We start from the raw sequence: 25,457 nt of genomic DNA on the forward strand, positions 1-25,457 counted from the left end.
GCGAATTGAGGCGTTTATCATATACTTAGCTCGAATTTGACTTTAAGCACATAAATCCAGGATTCAAAGTGAAATCTATATTAAATACGCTTACAATGAACAGTATCGTGTGGCACTCTCATATCGTTATTATTTATGTATATATTACGGAATTTGTTATCCACACATGTTTGTTTCGTTCATGTAATTGACAATTGTACATTGGTTGTATTTATTATGTGTCTGTTGGAGTCGGTTCAACTGAAGGGGGCTATCAGATTAAAGCACTGTTTGAACTGCACAATCGGCATAAATTCGCTGTAATTCAGGCCCCATTTATGCACGGGACACCAATTTATGTTACTGTAATATCTGAAAACCACGCCGGCCTCTCAACTGTGTTACGTTCGGGCAAAGCACTCATAACAGATCACACATTATTCTGCAAAAATGCTTGCAACATTGAAGGCTCGAGACGATGAAACGGAAGTGCAAAACTGCCGTTGTTCAATTGGTGAGTGCTTTAATTAGTCCGTAAGCGTACCTCCAATGAGTATCTAAAGTTGAAATCAGACCAGATGTACACGGCTGAAGTGCAAACAATCAATGGTGGTGGCTTCGCCAGTTCCAGTGTCCAGTCCTCTTTGAATGTAGCTGCAGAATCACTAGCGCTTACAGGTGCGGTTTGATAAAATCTTTATTTTCAATTGATTGGTTCTTGGTAAAAAACATCCCAGCTTGGTTTCCCCTTGATTTGTGGCATGGCAGCGGTATGTATAAAGTACTTTTTAAAATTTCATCGTGTTCATTTAGTGTGATAATTTAATAGCTTTGGTATAATCTTACTAGTTGTGTACGTTGAAATATAAGCACTGTTTCATTTTTTTCAGGATTCCCTAATATATTCTGTTTTCGAAAATGACAAATTAAGTCTTATTTGGTAGAGTTCCTTTAGCACAATTGAAGGGGTACCACTCAACTTCAGTCTGGTTGTTGGGTCACGTGACGGATATTCGGACATCGCAGACGTTCACTACACACGCTCACTCGAGTATGACGTAATAGTTCCATCGTCAACACTCGTTTCCCCCATTCTAATCGAGCTGTACATAAAAGTCACGTGCACATCTCGCTTGCGGCTATATGCTTCTTTCAAGACATCGTACAAACTGAACAATTGGCGAACAAATAGCATTTTTATTTAAAGCTGAATTAGATGACCTTTTAAGTTTCTAATGTGTAAAATCAGTTTTAAGAAAACATCACAAAATGCTGTATAAAAACTCCTAAATGTGTGCTTTTAGTGACAATTATTTATACATATATTCATACACTTTGACATGTTACTAAAACTAGTTGATAAATGTATATACAACAACGCTTTTTTACTTCCGTTTTTATCGTGTAGAATTATTCTCTTATTATATTGGTTTCTTTGTCTTAGTTTTGTTACATTGTGTGTGTGTTTTGTATTGCTCGAACCGCGTTTCTTTATTAAATGCTTTCGCTACCAACTTTAAAAGGGGACGAACAACTGGATTTCTACTTCAATATAAATGTCAATTATAATTTTTGAACACTTTTACTTTACTGCAATATCTTTATTAAGTTAATCATACATAATGTTAAATGAGCTTTATGATAGAATAATTAAGCAAAAAGTAAGGCAAAAACGAAACGGATGATTTAGAATAAATACAAAGAAAATACAGAAGACACCTCTGTAACCTACTGCGCTACCGCGCATGAAAAATAAGTGCCCAATCTGTATACATATATAATATTCACAATTATGACGTCAATTATAAACATTCTCTGAATGCATACAAATTTTTCTTTTAATATATATAGAGTTTTACCCGATTGTATATGCCATTAGTTAGTTATAAGTTTATGTAATGTAAATTATGTTGAGGAGGTGTCCTCATTTGGCCCTTATATGATATAGTCCCTTTAATAACAAATAATACAATCCCTGTCTATTTCCAAACTGAACACCAGAAAAAAATGCAAGGCATCTCCAGGAAGACCAAGAAAGCCTGATGCAGATGCCGTTGTCTTGAAAGCAGTTGACTTTTTAAAAGAAAATGGGGACAAACAAATAATAAAATGAGAGATATTTGTGGCGATAAAGCCTATAGACCTCAATGCACTAAAAACAGATTGGAAGATGTGTCTGGGGGAATCTGTGATTATAACAGTGATAAATGGAAAACCAATTGTGATACCATTGAGAAATACTGCATACTTCATGATTTGTTTAGTGACAAAAGAAACGATGATTCTGGTAAAGAAAACATGAAAATTTTGAAAGCAGCAGCAAAGCATATCAGTAATGATGTAAAAGCTGTTTATACAGACAAAGCTATGAATCAAAATCCTAATGTGATTTCGTCTGTCGAAATGAATAGGAAGTTTATGCCACAAAATCTTGTGCATTTTTTACAAAATTTATTAAGCACAAAGGATTTTTATATAAGAGTCAGTTTTATAAACAATGCGATCATGCAGGCAGCACGCCCATGGTCGGTTCTTTGCCCTTTGCACTTAGGACTAGCTGTTCAGTTGCACCATCACTATGCTTTAAAGTATCTTATCGATGTTTTAAACAGTTTGGACTTTTGAGTTTCTTACTCGGAAGTTCAAATGTTTGAAGCAAGTGCTGCAATGGCAAATAACAGATATTAACAATTTCCAAAATGACATGTTCATACAGTATGTAGCTGACAATGTAGATCATTACCTCAGAACAATTGATGGTCATAAAACCTTTCATGGTATGGGTCTGGTTGCATGCGTTACCCCTGGAAACTTTGGGTAAACACCTATCAAACGGATATCGGTCTCATAAGAGCAACACCATTTAAAAGATAGATTACAACTTGGAACGTTTTAGGCCTCCCGTTTGTAGACAGTCAGTAGTTTGTATGTGATTATGAAAGATTTGTGATTTTAACAGGTTTTATTGTTGATCCAATTGGAAATATAATTGCAAGGTGAGTCTGAAAATTGTTCCAGTTGTGTAAAAACACTATGTTAAAAATGTGAACAATTTGGGAGTAAAAAACAAGAATTAATCATATCTTTTAAGCACAAAAAGCTATTTAGTTAAAAAGAAAAGTTGTTTTGGCAGTTGATTTTACAAAAAAAATGTTTTTATGCTACATAATTTTTATGCATGTAAATTACAAATAGTTTGACAGTTGTTTTTGATATATGTACGAAAATTTTTCCAATGTCTTGTGTTAACTATATTTGCACACATTCGTTGCTATGAGAAAGATCAAGTGATGTTTTGTACCATAAAAAAGATCAATGTTGAATTTCGAGAACATCATTCTCATACTCATTTACTTCTTTACAACCGACTTTGAAATATGATAACAATTCAACATATTGTATTAAATTATGCAACAAATACTTCAATAACACTCAATATATTGAAAAAATACAATTATTTTCTGTTTCTAAAGCCTTTCTTGCAAAATCAAGTTGTATCTAGTCATCCCCTATAACATCCAAAGATGCTGAAATGATTCTTATGACCTCAAAGCTGGACAACAATTTGTGGAAAAAATATACTTCCATTTTATTTTGCTGATGCTAATAATTAAATTACTGTCCTCATATTACTTTTATTCAAAATATAGCTTTGTCGCAACGGGTAACACATGTCTATTTAAAAAAAACATAAACACACACACACACACAACCACTTATAACGCATATATGCATATATCTGCCAAAACAACAAACCCTATCTTTTCACAAAACAACGTTAACAACCCTTGATTAACGTTAATGCTACTTAGGTGAGCGACCCAGGGCCACCAGGGCCCTCTTGTTTGGTATTCCATGTTGTAAATGTTTTTTTTTTACATACAATTGATTTGGTTTGTATAAGCTTTAACATCCAAATGAAAATAAATAAATATGGAAAATGGATTTTGAAGACATATGTTATTGAGCATCTGATAGTGTAACGATAGAAACCATTTCTTTGTTATTTAATGTTAATTATCGGGCCTCATTTGTATAGAACTGTACATTTGTCAAGTTATGTAAGTTTTCAGAGTTTTCTGTTTGGTGGTTTTAAAAGGGGTTTGAAGCAAGTTTTTGTGAGGCACATTATTCTGTGTGGTAGAAGATACATTTCAAGCCAAAGCACGAATAAATACGTGTAGTTTTAAGAAACTTCGATTTTCATATTTTTGTAAATTGTTATGTTTTCCTGTAAAGTAAGATGTACGGGCCTCAGTAATTTACGCTTGTAGTCGTACGATACCGATTTGTTCAGTTTGAGTTCATGGAAAGCATGGTTCTCGCTTTGGGCATGTTTCTCGCTTTGGCGGTAAACGCTGCTGGGCGGTTACACGTATAAATCGGGAGACTATTGACATACACGGACAGTTACAGCATTGCGCCTAGAGAACTAGATAGGAAGTAAATGTCCGCAATATACGGCATTTGGGTATGTTATTTTATTTTTCATTACATTTTTAGCTCATCTATTTTTTGAAAAAAAAATGAGCTATTGTCATCACCTTGGCGTCGGCGTCCGGTTAAGTTTTGTGTTTAGGTCCACTTTTCTCAGTAAGTGTCAATGCTATTGCATTCAAACTTGGTACACTTACTTACTATCATGAGGGGACTGGACAGGCAAAGATAACTCTGGCGTGCATTTTAACAGAATTATGTGCCCTTTTTATACTTAAAAAATTGTAATTTTGGTTAAGTTTTGTGTTTAGGTCCATTTTATTCCTTAAGGTTCATGTAAAGTCCCATAATGACCCCACATAGATGAAATTTTAAAATATAAAAATGATCGGTTATACCCAAATTAAGTTAATGAAATTTACATATGGTTGCAATAATCACATTTTTATTCCATATATGTATACAATTACAAAAAACACTCACAAATGTTAGTAATAATGTAATTATTAGCAAAAATATTGCAATGCATGGCTAATTCTTAATTTCATAAAAAAAACACAAATGCATCAAATAAAAAAACACTGACAGTATAATTATGCAAGTTCTATGTAAGGTACTCCTAGCATTGAATTGCGTCAATACAGCCCCACAAAGACACTATGCGTATTTCAAAATGAACATGTCAATGCCATGAGTCGCTATTTATAGATTTTGGAAAAATACTAACTTTCCACGCGCATAGCATGCGATCAATAAGAGTTATGATCTTATAAAATAAAATTAATGAAAATATATCATTTTCATAATATATCCATAACAATGACACTTACTTGAAACGCACTATTTAAAAAGAATCTTGATATAATTGACTCTCCTCCCGATTTAATTTCATCGGTCGTCCATCTTGGTCAGAAATGTGCATTGATTCGTATTTGCGAATTTGTTAAATATTGCTTATATTAAATGTTTACTTTATAACATAACTTGAAATTACCTCATAAACAAATTATACAAATTTTAGAACAAACGGATCGTGAGTAATTAATAAATGATCGATTTTGAAACGAAATATTTTTCGAATATACTTCCGGCAAATTATGGCTACCTGAACAAGTAAACATGACAAGACAATAACAAATGCATTTTTGATCGATAACAAGGTTTTTGTAGAAATGTAAGTGTTCAGTTGGTTTAATATGTACGTGTGCCCAACATTTGTATAATTCATTTTCCGATCCCACAAATATTATGCCTAGATCGTAAATTTAAATATTGTTATGTCGACTTCCTTGAAACCGGATGTTTTATGCCCCACATGTTTAACTAACGTGTATGGAGTTCGAGATGTGACATAAACATGTTGTAATTTGTTTTAAGGTAGCCAATTAGTCGTCGTTCCGAGTCCTATAAATTTCAAATGAACAATCAAAGTGTTTGCCTTTTGGTAATATAGTTTATTTTTTGTAATCGTGTCATTTTGTGACTTTAATGAGTACTGTATTGCGAGTAAATAAGTAATTTTGAAAATGAAGGTTCACTGGTAAGTCCACCATACTTAAAAGTAGTTCCCAATTATTGTGTTAACTTTTGACATTTTTTTATGTTTTTCTTCTGCATATTTTAGGATTGTCGGTGTGTGTTGTGTGGACTTTTCATTTGTAGTACCTAACATTAAGTGTATAAAATATTTTGACCAAAGGAATTTGTTCAATTTAACTCCGTTTGTTATTTTGATAATTTCATGCATGCGCTGTATATTTCTTCAAAAGCAACATTTTGCATCATATTTTTTATTAGCATTTTCTTATATGTTCTACAAGTAAGTGTTTACGAGGCTATTGACTTATAAATTGGATTTATTGCCATAATATTTATTGAAGTATTCCTATATGAAGAATACGCCTTTTTACACTTTACATGAACCTTAAGTATCAAAGCTATTGATTTAATACTTGCAACACTTACTATCATAAGGGGACTGTGCAGGCAAAGTAATGTAACTCTGACTGGCATTTTGACAGATTTATGTGCCCTTTTTATACTTAGAAAATTGAAAATTTTGTTAAGTTTTGTGTTTAGGTCCACTTTATTTCTAAAGTATCAAAGCTATTGCTTTCATGCTTGCAACTCTTACTAACTATCGTAATGGCACTGTGCAGGCAAAGTTATGCAACTCCGACTGACATTTTGACAGAATTATGGGCCCTTTATACTTAGAAATTGAAAATTTGATTATGTTTTGTGTTTTGGTCCACTTTTCTCCTTAAGTATCATAGATATTGCTTTCATACTTGGAACACTCACAAACTATCATAAGGAGACTGTACAGGACAAGGTGCATAACTCTGGTTGTCATTTTGACGGAATTATGGCCCTTTTTGACTTAGTAACTTTGGATATATGGTTAACTTTTTTGTTTAGATCCACTTTACTTCTTAAGTATCAAGGCTATTGCTTTCAAACTTCAAATACTTTCATGCTATCATGAGGGTACTGTACCTGGCAAGATGAATTTTACCTTGACCTTTGAATGACCTTGACTTTCAAGGTCAAATTATTAAATTTTGCTAAAATTGCCATAACTTCTTTATTTATGATTAGATTTGATTGATACTTTGACATAACAACTCTTACCTGACATACCACAATAGACTCCACCCAAACCATCCCCCACCCCAGAACCCTCCCCCCCCCCAAATTTTTTTGTTTTCATTTTTTTTTAAAGATCATCTAATAAATGACTACACCCTCACACTATACCCCCCCCCCCACCGCCCCCAATTTTTTTTGAAACATGGTTAAAAAACAAGTATTTTTAACCAGGTTTTCCGAAGGAAAAAACTGGTTATTAGATTGGCGAATGCTGGCGGGCTGGCGGGCTGGCGGGCGGGCGGAACAAGCTTGTCCGGGCCATAACTATGTCGTTCACTGTCATATTTTAAAATCATTTGGCACATTTGTTCACCATCATTGGATGGTGTGTCGCGCGAAATAATTACGTCGATATCTCCAAGGTCAAGGTCACACTTTGAGTTCAAAGGTCAAAATTGGCAATAAATGAGCTTGTCTGGGCCATAACTATGTCATTCATTGTGAGATTTTACAATTATTTGGCACATTTGTTCACCATCCTGGGACGGTGTGTCGCACGAAAGAATCACGTCAATATCTCCAATGTCAAGGTCACCACAACTTAAAACAGATTTATTTTGAAACAAACTTACAAAGGGGGTTAATTCTGTTTGTTCATTTCAAAAGTTCAGTTTGAGTTGTCTCCCTTAATCAGATTTTTTTTCACAATGAAAACCTGGTTTTGTGACAATTTTGTCCCTTGTTATTTTTTATTTTTGAAATACAGTCCAACAATCCCACCCAGGAATACCCCTCTCCCACACTATACACCCCTCTCCACCCCACCCCTCCCTCCTTTGTGATTGAATGAAGTATTGAGATAGGTTCCTTCACCTTTAAAAGAAAAATAGATGAGCGGTCTGCACCCGCAAGGCGGTGCTCTTGTTTATAATCGATTTTGCTAAGGTTGAACTAAATTGTTGTTTAATTTAAATATTGCAATTTATGCTTATTGGAATAAAGTAAATTGTTGTTTGCATTTGTACAAGTAAACGCCGTCGTGTTTCTTTTTTAAAAAAACTTGTCATTTTTGTTAAAGCAGAAATGTGCATGACCTGTGTAATAGTTTGCTTTTGTACATAATCCTAGGTATGCTAGGCATGTATAATAATGACTTTGTAAATGTCTATATCGTTATCCTGTGTAGACGCTTTATGTGTTAGTTGATTTAACAAACCATTAGTTTGATTTAATTGAATATTACACATAACGGTAAAGTATAACATTTAAAATTCAGATCTAAGTTGGTTACTTGCGTATTATATGTGCAACTCTTTGGCACACAGTGCATTTACTATATGCATTCAAGCGAGTAGCAGTATTTTATAAGATTCGTATGCATTTGTGGAATTAAACAAGTTTTGTGACAAGTTAGGACATTGTACCATATATATTTATATGGTATGACTCTAAGACAGTCTTTAATGACAAATTATTAACTAATGACATTTATTTTAGCCGTTTCAATGTGGTGATTCGTATGGCATGATAGACGTCAGGTCGTCAACGCACCGTTAGCGATACGCCAGTGCTGCAGGAGCATCCGCAAGTCTACAAGGCGCCATACTCGTTTACAGTACCTACGACACCTCGTTATTAGGCGGTAATACTGGGAACCGTTCACACCGGTATACGGCCGTTCACGTGATACGTCTCAAATACGTTCTACTTCCGGGCATAGTCTGCTCGGTGTTTGACAGAACACTACTTCCGGGCTTGATACAGCTTGGGTATCGCAGTCTTCTTCCGGTCATAGTCAGGTCGGGTATCTACAATACACTTCTTGGCTTGATACAGCTCGGGTATCTACAGTCTACTTCTGGGCTCGATACAGCTCTGGTTATCTGCACTCTACTTTCGGGTTTGATACAGATCGAAGTTTGCGTCTTCTTAGAACACTACGACCGTGTTCAGTTCCGGCTAAGGTCATTGACGGCTGGACATAAGTTCAGGTCGTGACACTCAATACTACTCCATCACTACATCTACCGTTCGACTTTATCATCTACAGTTGGACAGTTTAACTGGCCATTAACTTTGAGACGTTGTTATTTATTTGTTTTCGTAGTCATATCATATTGTAATAGTTTATTTTAATGTTGTAAATAAATTGATGTATTGTTCACGTTTATTTGTATCTGGTTTTAGAGAGGTTATTACGCTAGGTTATCATAGCTTCTGCGATCCTGACCGTTACAGATATTGAGAATTAAATCTTCAACAAAAGTTAAAGAAAAAAGTTTGGCGGACCTTCCCTATTGTTTTCAGATGGTAGTAGAAACATACACCATATGAATGTTGGCCTGAGATTAACTAGATATTATTAAATTTATTTTACACTATTCCTGTAACCCAACCATATCCCAAAAACATGCTGTAACCTGCTTACCATGTGTCTCCACTGGCAGCCCCGAAGAGCCACAACATAAACGGTCTCATTCAGACCTGGCCCGGTGAAGGCCTCCTTATCGCCAATGGAGACAAGTAGTTCCGTAATCGCTGACGCCCGCCTTCCACTTTGGCATCGTCAAACAGTACTTATTTGTGAAGAACCGGGAATCCGACGTGCTTGTGGTATGTGACATTATGTTACCGTATGTAATTAAACAAAACTTTATCGTGCAGAATAGTGCATCATATTTGATAGTTGTTTGTAACTGTATATGGTGGTCATATTCCATAATTTGTGGCCCATATTGCTCTGCATGACGTGTGGAAAAATGTAAATGTATATGTCCTAAATACCGTATGGTATAAAGTTTGGTTTGGCCATCAAATGCGTTTGATTTTTAGCTCATCAATTTTTTGAAAAAAAATTATGAGCTATTGTCATCACCTTGGCGTCGGCGTTGGCGTCGGCGTCCGGTTAAGTTTTGCGTTTAGGTCCACTTTTTTCTTCTGCATATTTTAGGATTGTCGGTGTGTGGACTTTTCATTTGTAGTACCTAACATTAAGTGTATAAAATATTTTGACCAAAGGAATTTGTTCAATTTAACTCCGTTTGTTATTTTGATAATTTCATGCATGCGCTGTATATTTCTTCAAAAGCAACATTTTGCATCATATTTTTTATTAGCATTTTCTTATATGTTCTACAAGTGTTTACGAGGCTATTGACTTATAAATTGGATTTATTGCCATAATATTTATTGAAGTATTCCTATATGAAGAATACGCCTTTTTACACTTTACATGAACCTTAAGTATCAAAGCTATTGATTTAATACTTGCAACACTTACTAACTATCATAAGGGGACTGTGCAGGCAAAGTAATGTAACTCTGACTGGCATTTTGACAGATTTATGTGCCCTTTTTATACTTAGAAAATTGAAAATTTTGTTAAGTTTTGTGTTTAGGTCCACTTTATTTCTAAAGTATCAAAGCTATTGCTTTCATGCTTGCAACTCTTACTAACTATCGTAATGGCACTGTGCAGGCAAAGTTATGCAACTCCGACTGACATTTTGACAGAATTATGGGCCCTTTATACTTAGAAATTGAAAATTTGATTATGTTTTGTGTTTTGGTCCACTTTTCTCCTTAAGTATCATAGATATTGCTTTCATACTTGGAACACTCACAAACTATCATAAGGAGACTGTACAGGACAAGGTGCATAACTCTGGTTGTCATTTTGACGGAATTATGGCCCTTTTTGACTTAGTAACTTTGGATATATGGTTAACTTTTTTGTTTAGATCCACTTTACTTCTTAAGTATCAAGGCTATTGCTTTCAAACTTCAAATACTTTCATGCTATCATGAGGGTACTGTACCTGGCAAGATGAATTTTACCTTGACCTTTGAATGACCTTGACTTTCAAGGTCAAATTATTAAATTTTGCTAAAATTGCCATAACTTCTTTATTTATGATTAGATTTGATTGATACTTTGACATAACAACTCTTACCTGACATACCACAATAGACTCCACCCAAACCATCCCCCACCCCAGAACCCTCCCCCCCCCCAAATTTTTTTGTTTTCATTTTTTTTTAAAGATCATCTAATAAATGACTACACCCTCACACTATACCCCCTCCCCCCACCGCCCCCAATTTTTTTTGAAACATGGTTAAAAAACAAGTATTTTTAACCAGGTTTTCCGAAGGAAAAAACTGGTTATTAGATTGGCGAATGCTGGCGGGCTGGCGGGCTGGCGGAACAAGCTTGTCCGGGCCATAACTATGTCGTTCATTGTCATATTTTAAAATCATTTGGCACATTTGTTCACCATCATTGGATGGTGTGTCGCGCGAAATAATTACGTCGATATCTCCAAGGTCAAGGTCACACTTTGAGTTCAAAGGTCAAAATTGGCAATAAATGAGCTTGTCTGGGCCATAACTATGTCATTCATTGTGAGATTTTACAATTATTTGGCACATTTGTTCACCATCCTGGGACGGTGTGTCGCACGAAAGAATCACGTCAATATCTCCAATGTCAAGGTCACCACAACTTAAAACAGATTTATTTTGAAACAAACTTACAAAGGGGGTTAATTCTGTTTGTTCATTTCAACGCCAGTGCTGCAGGAGCATCCGCAAGTCTACAAGGCGCCATACTCGTTTACAGTACCTACGACACCTCGTTATTAGGCGGTAATACTGGGAACCGTTCACACCGGTATACGGCCGTTCACGTGATACGTCTCAAATACGTTCTACTTCCGGGCATAGTCTGCTCGGTGTTTGACAGAACACTACTTCCGGGCTTGATACAGCTTGGGTATCGCAGTCTTCTTCCGGTCATAGTCAGGTCGGGTATCTACAATACACTTCTTGGTTTGATACAGCTCGGGTATCTACAGTCTACTTCTGGGCTCGATACAGCTCTGGTTATCTGCACTCTACTTTCGGGTTTGATACAGATCGAAGTTTGCGTCTTCTTAGAACACTACGACCGTGTTCAGTTCCGGCTAAGGTCATTGACGGCTGGACATAAGTTCAGGTCGTGACACTCAATACTACTCCATCACTACATCTACCGTTCGACTTTATCATCTACAGTTGGACAGTTTAACTGGCCATTAACTTTGAGACGTTGTTATTTATTTGTTTTCGTAGTCATATCATATTGTAATAGTTTATTTTAATGTTGTAAATAAATTGATGTATTGTTCACGTTTATTTGTATCTGGTTTTAGAGAGGTTATTACGCTAGGTTATCATAGCTTCTGCGATCCTGACCGTTACAGATATTGAGAATTAAATCTTCAACAAAAGTTAAAGAAAAAAGTTTGGCGGACCTTCCCTATTGTTTCCAGATGGTAGTAGAAACATACACCATATGAATGTTGGCCTGAGATTAACTAGATATTATTAAATTTATTTTACACTATTCATGTAACCCAACCATATCCCAAAAACATGCTGTAACCTGCTTACCATGTGTCTCCACTGGCAGCCCCGAAGAGCCACAACATAAACGGTCTCATTCAGACCTGGCCCGGTGAAGGCCTCCTTATCGCCAATGGAGACAAGTAGTTCCGTAATCGCTGACGCCCGCCTTCCACTTTGGCATCGTCAAACAGTACTTATTTGTGAAGAACCGGGAATCCGACGTGCTTGTGGTATGTGACATTATGTTACCGTATGTAATTAAACAAAACTTTATCGTGCAGAATAGAGCATCATATTTGATAGTTGTTTGTAACTGTATATGGTGGTCATATTCCATAATTTGTGGCCCATATTGCTCTGCATGACGTGTGGAAAAATGTAAATGTATATGTCCTAAATACCGTATGGTATAAAGTTTGGTTTGGCCATCAAATGCGTTTGATTTTTAGCTCATCAATTTTTTGAAAAAAAATTATGAGCTATTGTCATCACCTTGGCGTCGGCGTTGGCGTCGGCGTCCGGTTAAGTTTTGCGTTTAGGTCCACTTTTCTCAGAAAGTATCAATGCTATTGCATTCAAACTTAGTACACTTACTTACTATCATGAGGGGACTGGGCAGGCAAAGTAAGATAACTCTGGCGTGCATTTTGACAGAGTTATGTGCCCTTTTTATACGCCCGTCTATGACGGGACGTATTATGGTATACCCCGCGTCCGTCTGTCCGTCCGTCTGTCCGTCCGTCCGTCCGTCCGTCTGTTAATGTCGTACGCTACGTCAAATATCCTTTGACAGATTTTCTTCAAATTTTAACACAATCTTAATATTGATAAACCCTGATCCCCTTTCGTTTTTGACGGAATTCTGAATTGTCGTTCCAGAGTTATGGGACTTTGTTCGTCAAAATTTCGTGATTTCATTGAATGTCCTACTGTAGCTCAAATATCCTTCGATGGATTTTTTTCAAATTTCAACACAATCTTAATATTGATAAACCCTGATCCCCTTTCGTTTTTGACGGAATTCTGAATTGTCGTTCCAGAGTTATGGGACTTTGTTCGTCAAAATTTCGTGATTTCATTGAATGTCCTACTGTAGCTATATAAAAATGTTAAAGTTGTTATAACTTTGGTATGCTTGGACCTAGAGTCTTGAAACTTGACATGAAGGTTGGCCAGAACTAGTAAGTAACCACTGGACATTTCAAGGTCGTTCATTTGAAGGTCAAGGTCACTGTGACCTTGAATGTAAAAATGTTAAAGTTGTTATAACTTTGGTATGCTTGGACCTAGAGTCTTGAAACTTGACATGAAGGTTGGCCAGAACTAGTAAGTAACCCCTGGACATTTCAAGGTCATTCATTTGAAGGTCAAGGTCACTGTGACCTTGAATGTAAAAATGTTAAAGTTCTTATTTCATGTTATAACTTTGGTATGCTTGTACCTAGAGTCTTCAAACTTGAAATAAAGATTGGCCAGTACTAGAAGATGACCACTGGTCATTTCAATGTCATTCATTTGAAGGTCAAGGTCACTGTGACCTTAAATGTTAAAATGTTAAAATTGTTATAACTTTGGTATGCTTGGACATAGAGTCTTCAAACTTGACATGAAGGTTTGCAAGCACACTTAGATGACCACTGGTCATTTCAAGGTCATTCATTCTAAGGTCAAGGTCACTGTGACCTTAAATGTTATTGTTGTTCATGTATCCTACCGTAGCTCAAATATCCCCCGATGGATTTTTTATACGCCCGTCTATGACGGGACGTATTATGGTATACCCCGCGTCCGTCTGTCCGTCCGTCCGTCCGTCCGTCCGTCTGTTAATGTTGTACGCTACGTCAAATATCCTTTGACAGATTTTCTTCAAATTTTAACACAATCTTAATATTGATAAACCCTGATCCCCTTTCGTTTTTGACGGAATTCTGAATTTTCGTTCCAGAGTTATGGGACTTTGTTCGTCAAAATTTCGTGATTTCATTGAATGTCCTACTGTAGCTCAAATATCCTTCGATGGATTTTTTTCAAATTTCAACACAATCTTAATATTGATAAACCCTGATCCCCTTTCGTTTTTGACGGAATTCTGAATTGTCGTTCCAGAGTTATGGGACTTTGTTCGTCAAAATTTCGTGATTTCCATGCTCATGTACTTATAAAATAAACCATGTATTCAAATACAAATAAACTGAAGTAAAAAAATGATTCAAAGGGTTATTTATTACCTTACTACTTCATTGGCGAACGACGGGCGTATCATGCGCTCATGGCGCAGCTTTTATTATACTTAGAAAATTGAAAATTTTGGTTATTTTTTTATGTTTAGGTCCTTTTTATTCCTTAAGTATCAAAGCTATTGCTTTCATACTTGCAACACTTACTAACTATCATATTACTGCATATTTTAGGATTGTCGGTGTGTGTTGTGTGGACTTTTCATTTGTAGTACCTAACATTAAGTGTATACACTATTTTGACCAAAGGAATTTGTTCAATTTAACTTCATTTGTTATTTTGATAATTTCATGCATGCGCTGTATATTTCTTCAAAAGCAACATTTTGCATCATATTTTTTATTAGCATTTTCTTATATGTTCTACAAGTGTTTACGAGGCTATTGACTTATAAATTGAATTTATTGCCATAATATTTATTGAAGTATTCCTATGTGAAGAATACGCCTTTTTACACTTTACATGAACCTTAAGTATCAAAGCTATTGATTTAATACTTGCAACACTTACTAACTATCATAAGGGGACTGTGCAGGCAAAGTTATGTCACTCTGACTGGCATTTTGACAATATTATGTGCCCTTTTTATACTTAGAAAATTGAAAATTTGGTTAAGGTTTGTGTTTAGGTCCACATTATTCCTAAAGTATCAAAGCTATTGCTTTAATACTTGCAACACTTACTGTCATAAGGGGACTGTGCAGGCAAAGTTGTGTAACTCTGACTGGCATTTTGACAGAATTATGGGCCCTTTATACTTAGAAAATTGAAAATTTTGTTAGTTTTGTGTTTGGTCAACTTTACCCCTAAAGTATAATATATATTGCTTTCATACTTGGAACACTCGCAAACCATCATAAGGGGACAGTGAAGGACAAGTTGCATAAATCTGGTTGTCATTTTTACGGAATTATGTCCCTTTTTGACTTATCAAAAATAAAATATAATATTGATTATATGGTAAAAGTTTGTGTTTAGATCCACTTTACTTCTAAAGTATCAAGGCTATTGCTTTCAAACTTCAAATACTTTCATGCTATCATGAGGGTACTGTACCTGGCAAGTTGAATTTTACCTTAACCTTTGAATGACCTTGACTCTCAAGGCCAAATTATTAAATTGTGCTAACATTGCCATAACTTCTTTATTTATGATTAGATTTTATTGATACTTTGACAAAACAAATCTTACCTGACATACCACAAATCTTACCTGACGTACCACAATAGACTCCACCCAAACCATCCCCCACGGCCCCCCCCCCCCTTGAATCCCTACCCCAAATTTTTTTTAAAGATCATCTAATAAATGACCACCTCACCCTCACACTATACCCCCGCCCCCCCACCAATTTTTTTAAACATGGTTAGAAAACACACATATTTATTTGTATGCCCCCGGTCGGGTGGCGTATAGCAGTTGAACTGTCTGTCAGTATGTCACTCAGTATGTCAGTCTGTCCGTCCGTCCGAAAAAACAACTTTAACGTTGGTCATAACTTTTGCAATTTTGAAGATAGCAACTTGATATTTGGCATGCATGTGTATCTCATGAAGTTGCACATTTTGAGTGGTAAAAGTTCAAGTTCAAGGTCATCCTTCAAGGTCAAAGGTAAAAAAAATCAAAGCGGCGTTCTCATGAAGATGCACATTTTGAGTGGTTGAAGGTCAAGGTAATCCTTCAAGGTCAAAGGTAAAAAAAATAATTTCAAAGCGGCGTTCTCATGAAGCTGCACATTTTGAGTAGTGGAAGTTCAAGGTCAAGGTCATCCTTCAATGTCAAAGGTCAAAAAATATTTTTATTTCAAAGCGGCGCAATAGGGGGCATTGTGTTTCTGACGAACACATCACTTGTTATTATTTTATTTTTGAAATACCGTCCAACCATCCCACCCAAGAATCCCCCCCCTCAAAAAAAAATATATTTTTTGTAAGCCCCATTTCGAAGAAAGGGGGCATATAGTGATCGGACTGTCCGTCTGTCCGTCTTGTCTGTCCGTCTGTCTGTCTGTCTGTCTGTCAGTCTTTCCGTCACACTTTGCGTTTAGGTTTCGAAAAATGCTCATAACTTCTATGTCCCTTGAGATATAACCTTCATATTTGGTATGCATGTGTATATTGACAAGGCCTTTCCATGCGCACACAAATGTTTACCCCTGTGACCTTGACCTTAAACTTAGGGTCCGCGTTTTGGTTTTGAAATCTGCGTTTAGATTTCGAAAAATGCTCATAACTTCTATGTCCATTGAGATATAACCTTCATATTTGGTATGCATGTGTATATGTACAAGGCCTTTCCATACGCACAAAAATTTTGACCCCTGTGACCTTGACCGTGAAGTTAGGGTCCGCGTTTAGGTTTCGAAATCTGCGTTTAGGTTTTGAAAAATGCTCATACCTTCAATGTCCCTGGAGATATAACCTTCATATTTGGTATGCATGTTAATATGGACAAGGCCTTTCCATACGCACACAAATTTTGACCCCTGTGACATTGACCTTGAACTTAGGGTCCGCGTTTAGGTTTCGAAATCTGCGTTTAGGTTTCGAAAAAAGCTCATAACTTCTATCAAGCGTTTATAGGGGGCATAAGTCATCATATGGTGACAGCTCTTGTTTAGCCTTTTTTTTCATTTTTGGAAGATAATGTAATAAATGACAACACCCCCACACTATACACCCCTCTCCACTCCACCCCTCCCTCCTTTATGATTGAAATTGAGATAGGTTCCTTCACCTTTAAAAAAATAGATGAGCGGTCTGCACCCGCAAGGCGGTGCTCTTGTTTAAAAATAAGTATGTAAATAACTTTCCACTTTCATTATAAAATAAGGAAATAAAACGTGCAATGTGTGCATCATTTTAGCATCAGTCATTTTATCTATTCTTTATTTTAACTTATGTAAGTACTGTAAATGTTATAACTAAATGTCTATAATATCCATTTCATGAGGTATTTTGAATGACTAACTCTAATGCTGGATGCTCAAGAGATGCAATCGTAAATGAATAATAAATGCAATCCCACATGATCAGTGCAGGCGGAATTGGAAAACAGCGGGTAACCAGTGAAATGCAAGGATTACTTGGCTGACCTCCTCACGGACAAGGACGACAATGGCACCGGACTGACACCGATGGAAATTCGAAACGAAGTTGACACTTTCCTTTTTGAAGGTACGTAGGTTATAGTTGCGAGCTGACTATGACAGTTATATGTTTATGTTTTAATAGTAGAAAAGATTATCATTAGCATAATTTGTGATGTCATTTGGTGATACAATTTTCATTTGCACCATGTTTCCCAATTTCTCTGCAGGTTTACTTAATGTAAATTAAAATGCGTAATCTTAGACGTCAGGTTATGTCTAAATATCCATTTGAGACAAAATCTAAGAAAACAAGATTTAATGCATGCGCCTAAAGTACACAGGCTAATAAGCGAAAACACTTTCACTAAAACTAAATATGTGTAAAGCAGAGAATTTCTTATACAAAAAAATACAATAAAAGCGGAAAGTGTCTCTGTTCTCTGATCAGTCTGTTCGAACTACACATGCTTATCTGGGACACTTAATGCACTTCCATTTGATTCCCTTTTTTTACAGAGCGAGACTCATTTCAAAGTGTTTACTCCATGTATTCGTATTTTCATACACTCAATACATGATGCATCTGATGATGAAACTAGTTGTTTGTCTAACCAGCCAGAGACGCAGTCAAAAAGACTTTGTCGGAGACCATGCGATGGGTAGAACTTATTCGTAATGCGCACAATAACATTATTTATTATTTATTATTCATTTAAGTTAAACATATGAGTTCCCTTTCTGACCTATTTAGTAGCAACGTCGGCTTATTGCAAGGTGAAATAACAACGCCAATCATGTTCCCACTTTTCGTGAATGATATAGAATTCAGTCTTCAAAACGGATTCAACGCTGGTATAACACTTGATCAATTATCGGTTTATCTACTCCTATTTGCGGACGATGCAGATATTTCCTCCGAAACCAAAGATGGCTTACAGGAATCTTTAGTCAACTTAGAAATATATTGTAATAAGTGGAACTTAACTGTCAATTTTGATAAAACAAAAATAATGGTTTTTCGAAAGGGCGGTTGCATGAACAAAAATTATAAATGGACATTCAAAGGCAATGAAATTGAAATAGTCAGTAACTTTAATTGTTTAGGTATCGTCTAATCTAGTGGCGGATCATACATACCAGCCACAAACACCTTGTATGGTAAAGCGACAAGAGCAATGAATAGATTGTTCTCTATAACAAAAGATATGGAAGTCCCAATAAACATCATGTTCGAGTTATTCGATTCATATGTTGTGTCAATTTTGAACTATAATTGTGAAGTATGGGGGTTTATAACTGCCAATAATATTGAACGTGTTCACAGAAAAGTTTGTAAAAGATTATTAAATGTAAAGATGTCAACTAATTAATTGTCATTGTATGCGAAAGTTGGTCGTTTTCCTTTAATCATTGAACGCTATTTAAGAATTGTTAAATATTTTCTAAAATTATATCAAACAAAACAAAGAAACTGTATTCTACACACTGTTATAAATATACAAAGATCAGAAATTGTTAAACGAAATAATACAGTAAATTGGTTAAAAGTTCGCGATATACTTAACCATTCAGGATTTGGAGATGTATAGTTATTCCATGAATCTGTTAATATCGACAAATTCACAACTTTATTAAAAATAAGATTGCGAGATCAGTATGTAGCTGAATGGAGGACTAACATTGATTCGTCACCATCTTTATATATGTATATAGAATTAAAACCTACATTCGAAATTTCACCGTATTTACATTTAATTGAAAACAAAAAACACAGAAGGATTATTGCCAAAATGCGCCTCTCATCCCATAAATTGTTAATTGAAACGGGCAGACATAATAATATTGACAGGAACGAAATAATATGCCCCATGTGTAACTGTAATGATATCGCAGATGAGTACCATTTCATACTAATATTTCCGCATTACCTAGTAGAAAGAATCAAATATATTCCAGAATTCTATTACAAGCGACCTAGTATGTTTAAATTTATAAAACTCCTAAATAGTAATAAGAAAACGACACTTAGAAAGTTAGCAATCTATTGTATAACGTGTTTCAAAAAAAGAGAAAAAAAATGTGTTTATTATCACATGATTTGTTAAGAAGTACTATAGCATATACTAACAATTGAGTGCAATATGTATGTAACATGTAACTTTGTTGTTGTTCTTGTTGTTGTTGTATTCCATGTCACATTATAACTTGTAATTAGAGCATTCTCACTATCCAGTGAGAAGTGATTTATTAATTGATGTATGTAATTTGAACATTATTATTATTTATATCCAGAACGCATGTCTGTAAAATTTTCATGTATTTGTATATGACGATAAGCTTGTTATGCGTAAGTCAAAATAAATATTCTGTTCTGTTCTGTTCATTATTTTGATATCCGCTTATGTCATGATACGACCACGAGAGGCACGTTATTGATACTATATGAAATAGCGAGGCATCCGGAAGTGCAACGACTTCTGCACGAGGAAATCGACGAAGTCTATGGCGACAGAGCATTTGTTGATGTCACATGGTATCCGAGGATCTCGATTAAATACCCCCTTAATTTTTCTCTAGAATTTTCCACTTTTTGCGCCCTTTTACAAACTATTAGTCATATCACAGTGCTCAGTTAGCTTACTAACATTTCTTGGACAAGTCAAGCCTATATGAGCGATGTACCCATACCAAGGTGCTATGCTTTTACTACTTTCTCCTTCAGTCATATCTGTTGGGAAGGGCCGTAGATGATTTCATGACCAGTCTCCACTCAAATTACAGTGGCGGCGCTAAGTTTATGAACAAACAATTCGCTAATTTACAGGCCAGCACTCAGGCCGGCCCGACGAAAAATAAAAGTTTATTACATGTAGTTTGAAAATAAATGTCTTTATATTGAAAATTCCACAACAGATAATTCTTGAATTAATTTAACCTCACATTCTTCACATCAAATACCCTTGTCTAAATCTGAATTTGAAAGCTCATTACTGCGTTAGTTGTGCATGCTATGAAAGCTGCATTACACCAAGTGTACATGCATACATCGTTTGGAAATTACCACAAACAAACATTTCCTTTTTACATATTTACATATGTTTATTTTGGAAATACAACAATCCACCCTTCTCCATCCAGGGATGACCTCTCCAACATGCCGTATTTCACCATGATGATAAAAGAGTCACTCCGCATCAATCCGCATGTGCCCTTCATACAGCGGGTGACAGATGAGCCCTTGAGGCTGGGCGAGTATGACATACCCGTAGTGACGAACGTCAACATCAGTCTCTATAACGTACTCGAACATTCCACGGTATGGGATTATTCATATGTATATCGTTTCCAATGTTGATTAAACTGTAAGTCAATGGTCTTAACTATATTTCACGTGTACATAAATTACATTCGTTCCACGGTCTGTGTTAGTTTTTAAAATTGTTAAATTAAATTAAATTGCTTGTTGTCCGTTGGGGTTTTAAAGATATGTAAATGTCCTGAATACCACTGTGTCTAATGGGTTAAGCAGGTAGGGAAATTATTTCAATGCCATGGTCTCCTTTAGTTCTTACTTGTTTTTAAATTATGATAAACCTATGTTAAGTTTCACATGTATTTAAACTATAAATAAGTTCGTCGAAGAAGATTGAAATAGATTAAATTTTATGTAACAAATGTTTATTGAACTGTAATCTGGTTCAAGATGAAAACCGTTTGTAATTACCGTTAACCAGATTTAATAAAATATTTAACCGGTCGCATATTTATTGCTTTTATGATAAAAGAATACAAAATGTTTATGAATTGATATTTATGTTGAAGTTAGCAGATAAAGTTTTGAGATAGTTGACATGCCAATAACTTTTCAGAAATTCAGACCGGAGCGGTTTTCACCGGAGAATATTGACGAGGGTTACCCGTTCGCTTTTGCGCCGTTTTCAGCCGGTCCGAGGAACTGTATTGGACAGAATTTCGCCATGAACGAACTGAAAACCGTATTAGCTAGAATTTTACGAAGGTAACACTGTTTGTCACGCAGGAAGAATTATTTTCTATAAAGTATTAATTCGGATATAGGAATAATGCATCAAGTTGTTTGGATTTTCTTTACTTGATAAACAATGTCCATGATAAAAAAAATGTAGCGGTATGAGTTACTCGACAGTTATATCGTAACAAAGTATGTAAGAATTATAGTCAGAGTCTATGGTGAAACTGATGTATATCTCTTAAATAAATGTGTCAAATATTATATCTAGAACTTTGAACAAAATGGCAATTGTTTAAGCCGATAATATAGAAAATCGTTCTTTTTTAAACAGATTTTATTTTTTTTACTCGTGCATGTCATTTTTTAGCTCATCTAGTTTAAAAAAAAAAGAGCTATTGTCATCACCTTGGCGTCGGCGTCGGCGTCGGCGTCGGCGTCTGCGTCGGCGTTGGCGTCAGGTTAAGTTTTGCGTTTAGGTCCACTTTTCTCAGAAAGTATCAATGCTATTGCATTCAAACTTGGTACACTTACTTACTATCATGAGGGGACTGGGCAGGCAAAGTTAGATAACTCTGGCGTGCATTTAGACTGAATTATGTGCCCTTTTTATACTTAGAAAATTGAAAATTTTGGTCAAGTTTTGCGTTTAGGTCCTATTTATTCAGAAAGTATCAATGCTATTGCATTCAAACTTGGTACACTTACTTACTATCATGAAGGGACTGGGCAGGCAAAGTTAGATAACTCTGACGTGCATTTTGACAGAATTATGTGCCCTTTTTATACTTAGAAAATTAAAAATTGGTTAAGTTTTGTGTTTAGGTCCATTTTATTCCTTAAGTATCAAAGCTATTGCTTTCATACTTGCAACACTTACTAACTATCATAAGGGGACTGTGCAGGCAAAGTAATGCATTTCTGACTGGCATTTTGACAGAATTATGTGCCCTTTTTATACTTAGAAAATTGAAAATTTGGTTATGTTTAGTGTTTAGGTCCACTTTATTCCTACAGTATCAAAGCTATTGCTTTTATACTTGCAACACTTATTAACTATCGTAAGGGGACTGTGCAGGCAAAGTTATGTAACTCTGACTGGCATTTGGACGGAATAATGGGCCCTTTATACTTAGAAAATTGAAAATTTGGTTAAGTTTTGTGTTTTGGTCCACTTTACCCCTAAAGTATCATAGAAATTGCTTTCATACTTGGAACACTCGCAAACTATCATAAGGGTACAGTAAAAGGACAAGTTGCATAACTCTGGATGTCATTTTTACGGAATTATGGCCCCTTTTTTGACTTAGTAACTTTGAATATATGGTTAAATGTTGTGTTTCGATCCACTTTACTTTTTAAGTATCAAGGCTATTGCTTTCAAACTTCAAATACTTTCATGCTATCATGAGGTTACTGTACCTGGCAAGTTGAATTTTACCTTGACCTTTGAATGACCTTGGCTCTCAAGGTCAAATTATGAAATTGTGCTAAAATTGCCATAACTTCTTTATTTATGATTAGATTTGATTGATACTTTGACAAAACTACTCTTACCTGACATACCACAATAGACTCCACCCAAACCATTGCACGTGCCCCCCCCTTCCCCCCCCCCCCGAATCCCCCCCTATTTTTTGTTTTTTTTTGTTTTTAAGATCATGTCACAAATGACCACCACACCCTCACACTATACCCCCACCCCACCCCTTTCCCCCATTTTTTTTTAAACGGTTAAAAAACAAAACTATTTATTTTGATTATTTTATGTTTGAAATACCGTCCAACCATCGCACCCAAGAATCCCCCCCTCCCCCACCCGAATCCCCCCCTAATTTTTTTTTAAGATCATCTCACAAATTACCACCTCACCCTCACACTATACCCCCCCCCCCCCCACCTCACCCCCCCCCCATTTTTTTTGAAACGGTTAAAAAACACAAATATTTATTTTTATCATTTTATGTTTGAAATACCGTCCAACCATCGCACCCAAGAATCCCCACCCCCACCCCCCCACCCCCCCCCCCGATGTTTTTCCCTTTTTTTCGCATTTTTGGAAGATAATGTAATAAATGTCCACACCCCCACACAATGCACCCCTCTTCACTCCACCCCTACCTCCTTTGTGATTGAAAATGAGAGTCCCTTCACCTTCAAAAAGAAAATAGATGAGCGGTCTGCACCCGCAAGGCGGTGCTCTTGTGTTTTTTTAAAACGGTTAAAAAACACAAATATTTATTTTTATTATTTTATGTTTGAAATACCGTCCAACCATCGCACCCAAGAATCCCCCCACCCCCAACCCCCCCCCCCCCCCCCCTAATTTTTTTTTTGCATTTTTTTGCATTTTTTTCCGCATTTTAGGAAGATAATGTAGTCAATGTCCACACCCCACACTATACACCCCTCTTCACTCAACCCCTCCCTCCTTTGTGATTGAAAATGAGAGTCCCTTCACCTTTAAAAAGAAAATAGATGAACGGTCTGCACCCGCAAGGCGGTGCTCTTGTTTTTTAAATTTTTATAACATTATCTCCAGGTTAAATAGGTTTGTTTCAGGTTTGATCTCGAGCTGGACCCTAATCATAAAGTTGCGCGGCAGTTGGCCGTGGTACTGAAGTCAAAAAACGGAATCCGCATGGAGGTGAAGGTCCGGAAACATTGATGTCCGAATAATTGTTACTTTTCACTTGTGTGCCAAACATGATGTGATAGTTGAAATTTGCGTTTTGCATACATTCTTGGGAAGTTGATGTTACTGAATTATCGATTGTTTGTTGCCGTTCTGGAAATTGATACGTTATAAATACGGTTCATTATATATTATGTTGATAAACGCCCCCCCCCCCCCCTACTGCATGCAACTGGCATTAGTTTTAATGGTCTTTATCGTTGAGTTAAAGCTCTAAAATTGCCCAATACAAAACAAGAGTTTGAACAGAGAAAACTGGCTTCTAGGGTTAAACATTTAGTTTATATTCCTGATTAATATTTTGTTGGCATGTATTTTACTGTTCAATAGGTTTTGGTTAGAAACTTTAGCATAGGCATTATAATCGAAAGATATTTCGTTTTACTTTTATGTACCCTTTAATAATAAAAAAAAATATTTCAGTAATATTTGTTGAATGCTACGAAATTGTGCAAGACATGTAGGTAGTAAATTCGTTTGTTGATCAGATTGGTATTTGTTTTATGTGGAATCTACGATGTTGATTTAAATAAAAAATATTAATGTTTCATATGTTTTTGTCGTTTCCACTTGCGGAAAACTCGTGTCAAATTTAATCGTCAGAAACCTCTTACTTAAACAAATGGACCAGTCCAGAAAGCTCGTTTACTGCCATGATGTCATTTCACGCGGACGTCATTTTAACAAAATAAAGTCATGAGATTGGCCCGTCAAGACAAAAACAGCCATTGAAAACCCTCATAATGATACATTTTACACGTTTATTGAAAGAAACAGGAATCAAATACACTGCAACAACAAATAGCAAATAAATATATATTTTATAATAGACTGCGAGCGAGCATTGCATGGTTTGGTTAATTAAGTAACAAGTGTTTCAACTGTTACAGCTTTGAATTTTTTCAGGTTCTTTTGAGAACTTAAATAAGGCAAAACGGTTACCAAAAATCTCACACCGTGTATTCTAACTTGATGTCCCCAAGCTTTAAATACACTTTGTAATTGTTTTGTTAACATATGGAATTTCTATAATATTATTAGCGTTTGAT

At 35.8% G+C, this 25,457-nt stretch overlaps 1 protein-coding gene and 1 long non-coding RNA gene across 2 annotated transcripts; both read left to right on the plus strand.

The window, feature by feature from the left end:
• Positions 1 to 557: 557 nt before the first annotated feature.
• On the plus strand, positions 558 to 24,956 carry LOC127849749 (cytochrome P450 4C1-like). Its single transcript, XM_052382499.1, is given in 11 exon segments — positions 558 to 657; positions 9,456 to 9,531; positions 11,582 to 11,817; positions 12,461 to 12,550; positions 12,553 to 12,626; positions 14,808 to 14,811; positions 17,703 to 17,810; positions 20,192 to 20,258; positions 20,864 to 21,041; positions 21,595 to 21,743; positions 24,276 to 24,956. Coding segments are annotated over 11 exon segments (1,188 nt in total). The 3' UTR covers positions 24,382 to 24,956.
• On the plus strand, positions 12,901 to 14,604 carry LOC127851427 (uncharacterized). The gene is made up of 2 exons (XR_008035755.1): positions 12,901 to 13,617; positions 13,763 to 14,604. It is a non-coding gene; the product is annotated as an uncharacterized LOC127851427 (long non-coding RNA).
• Positions 24,957 to 25,457: the final 501 nt, after the last annotated feature.

The sequence above is a fragment of the Dreissena polymorpha genome, chromosome 11 (assembly GCF_020536995.1).
Source record: "Dreissena polymorpha isolate Duluth1 chromosome 11, UMN_Dpol_1.0, whole genome shotgun sequence".
Lineage (NCBI taxonomy): Eukaryota > Metazoa > Mollusca > Bivalvia > Myida > Dreissenidae > Dreissena > Dreissena polymorpha.